The following is a 1373-nucleotide window of genomic DNA, read 5'->3' as shown; positions in this document are numbered from 1 at the left end:
ATCTCGGATTGGTCGAGAGCCTCCGGGCTCAGCCTCAACCCCAGTAAGTGTTATTACCTCTCGCCTAGGAAGCTTCAGGTATCAGCGCTAATGATCGACGGTAAGGCCATCGGCCGGGCCAAGGTCGTCACCATCCTAGGCCTGACAGTGGACCAGCGACTGCTCTTCAGGGAGCACATCAAGCGAAAGACGGCCCAAGCTCGCTCCCGCCTAGGGCGATTACACGCCCTGGGTTGGGAACGGGCTGGGCTCGACACCAAGCGGATACTGAAGACCTACCACCTGGCCGTGCTGCCCTTCCTTGGGCACGCGGTCAGCGTCTGGGCGGAGGCACTGGAGAACCCGAATCTGGCCAAGGCCGTCGATAGCGTGTCCGGCCTGGCAGCGAGGATAGCCATTCGGGCCCCTCGCTCGGCCTCCCACGCCGCGGCGATGATGATGGCCGGCCTCACTCCGGCTAGCATCCAATTGAGAATGCTGGCAGGAAGATGCCGCGCCACCACAGGTACTCCTAGTGACCTAGCAGCGGCCCTTGGGCCTGGAGCGGCGGAACCGTCATGGCGAGTGGACCGGCGAGAGACCCATCCTCTCCCACCGTGGCTCCCCTCCCTCCCCGCCTCCATCCGCCCCAGAGAAGAAGCGGTCGAACTGGCATCGGCCTACCGAGGCCCCGCCATCTACACGGATGGCTCCAAGTTCGGCGATAGTGCCGGCGGGGCCTTCCTGGCTGTCAAAGAAGGAGAAGTGGTGGAGCGCCAAGCCTTTAAGCTTGAGCGGTTCGCCACCATTCACCAATGCGAACTGGAAGCCATCCGCAGAGCCCTGCGATGGCTGAGCTATTCGGCTCACAGAGGTATAGAATGGCTTCTCTTCACAGACTCTCAGGCTTCCATCCGCACGATTCGAGGCCGAGAAGCTACCGAGAGATCGGCCATCGCTCGTGACATCGCCCATCTCAGCCTACACGTCAAGGTGCAGCTGAACTGGTGCCCGGGCCATGAAGGAGTACAATGGAACGAAGCAGTGGACCAGCTGGCCAACACCGGCCGGAAACAGCTCTTCCCCCTGGACCGGGGTGCTGCTATGATGGTTCCCCCTTCCTATGTGAAGCACATGCTCAAGACCCAGATGGAGAAGGACACAAGGTCCTGGTGGCTTGAGAAGCGAGCCACTCTGGGCACCAGCGTACGGGACTTCCTTTGGGGATTTTCCCATGCCAGAAGATTCTTGAAGGCTGGTAAGTCATCACCCGAGCTCTCTGCCTTAATTTTAGGACACGCCCCCACACCCCATCATCGCCACACTATGGGGCTACGACCAGACCCGAGCTGCCCATGTGGGCATGCAGATGGAGACGTCAAGCACATCCTCAG

General features: G+C 61.0%; 1 protein-coding gene across 1 annotated transcript; it reads left to right on the top strand.

Annotated features, from left to right (window-relative positions):
- Positions 1-90: 90 nt before the first annotated feature.
- On the top strand, positions 91-1237 carry Pmar_PMAR014472 (conserved hypothetical protein; the record flags this gene model as incomplete). The annotated part of the gene is made up of 1 exon (XM_002772912.1): positions 91-1237. A coding segment is annotated over one exon (1147 nt), but the record flags the coding sequence as incomplete, so codon positions are not given.
- Positions 1238-1373: the final 136 nt, after the last annotated feature.

The sequence above is a fragment of the Perkinsus marinus genome (assembly GCF_000006405.1).
Source record: "Perkinsus marinus ATCC 50983 genomic scaffold scf_1104296959990, whole genome shotgun sequence".
Lineage (NCBI taxonomy): Eukaryota > Perkinsozoa > Perkinsida > Perkinsidae > Perkinsus > Perkinsus marinus.
The sequence above is the reverse complement of the archived record's forward strand: the minus strand, read 5'-3'. Positions and strand labels throughout refer to the sequence as shown.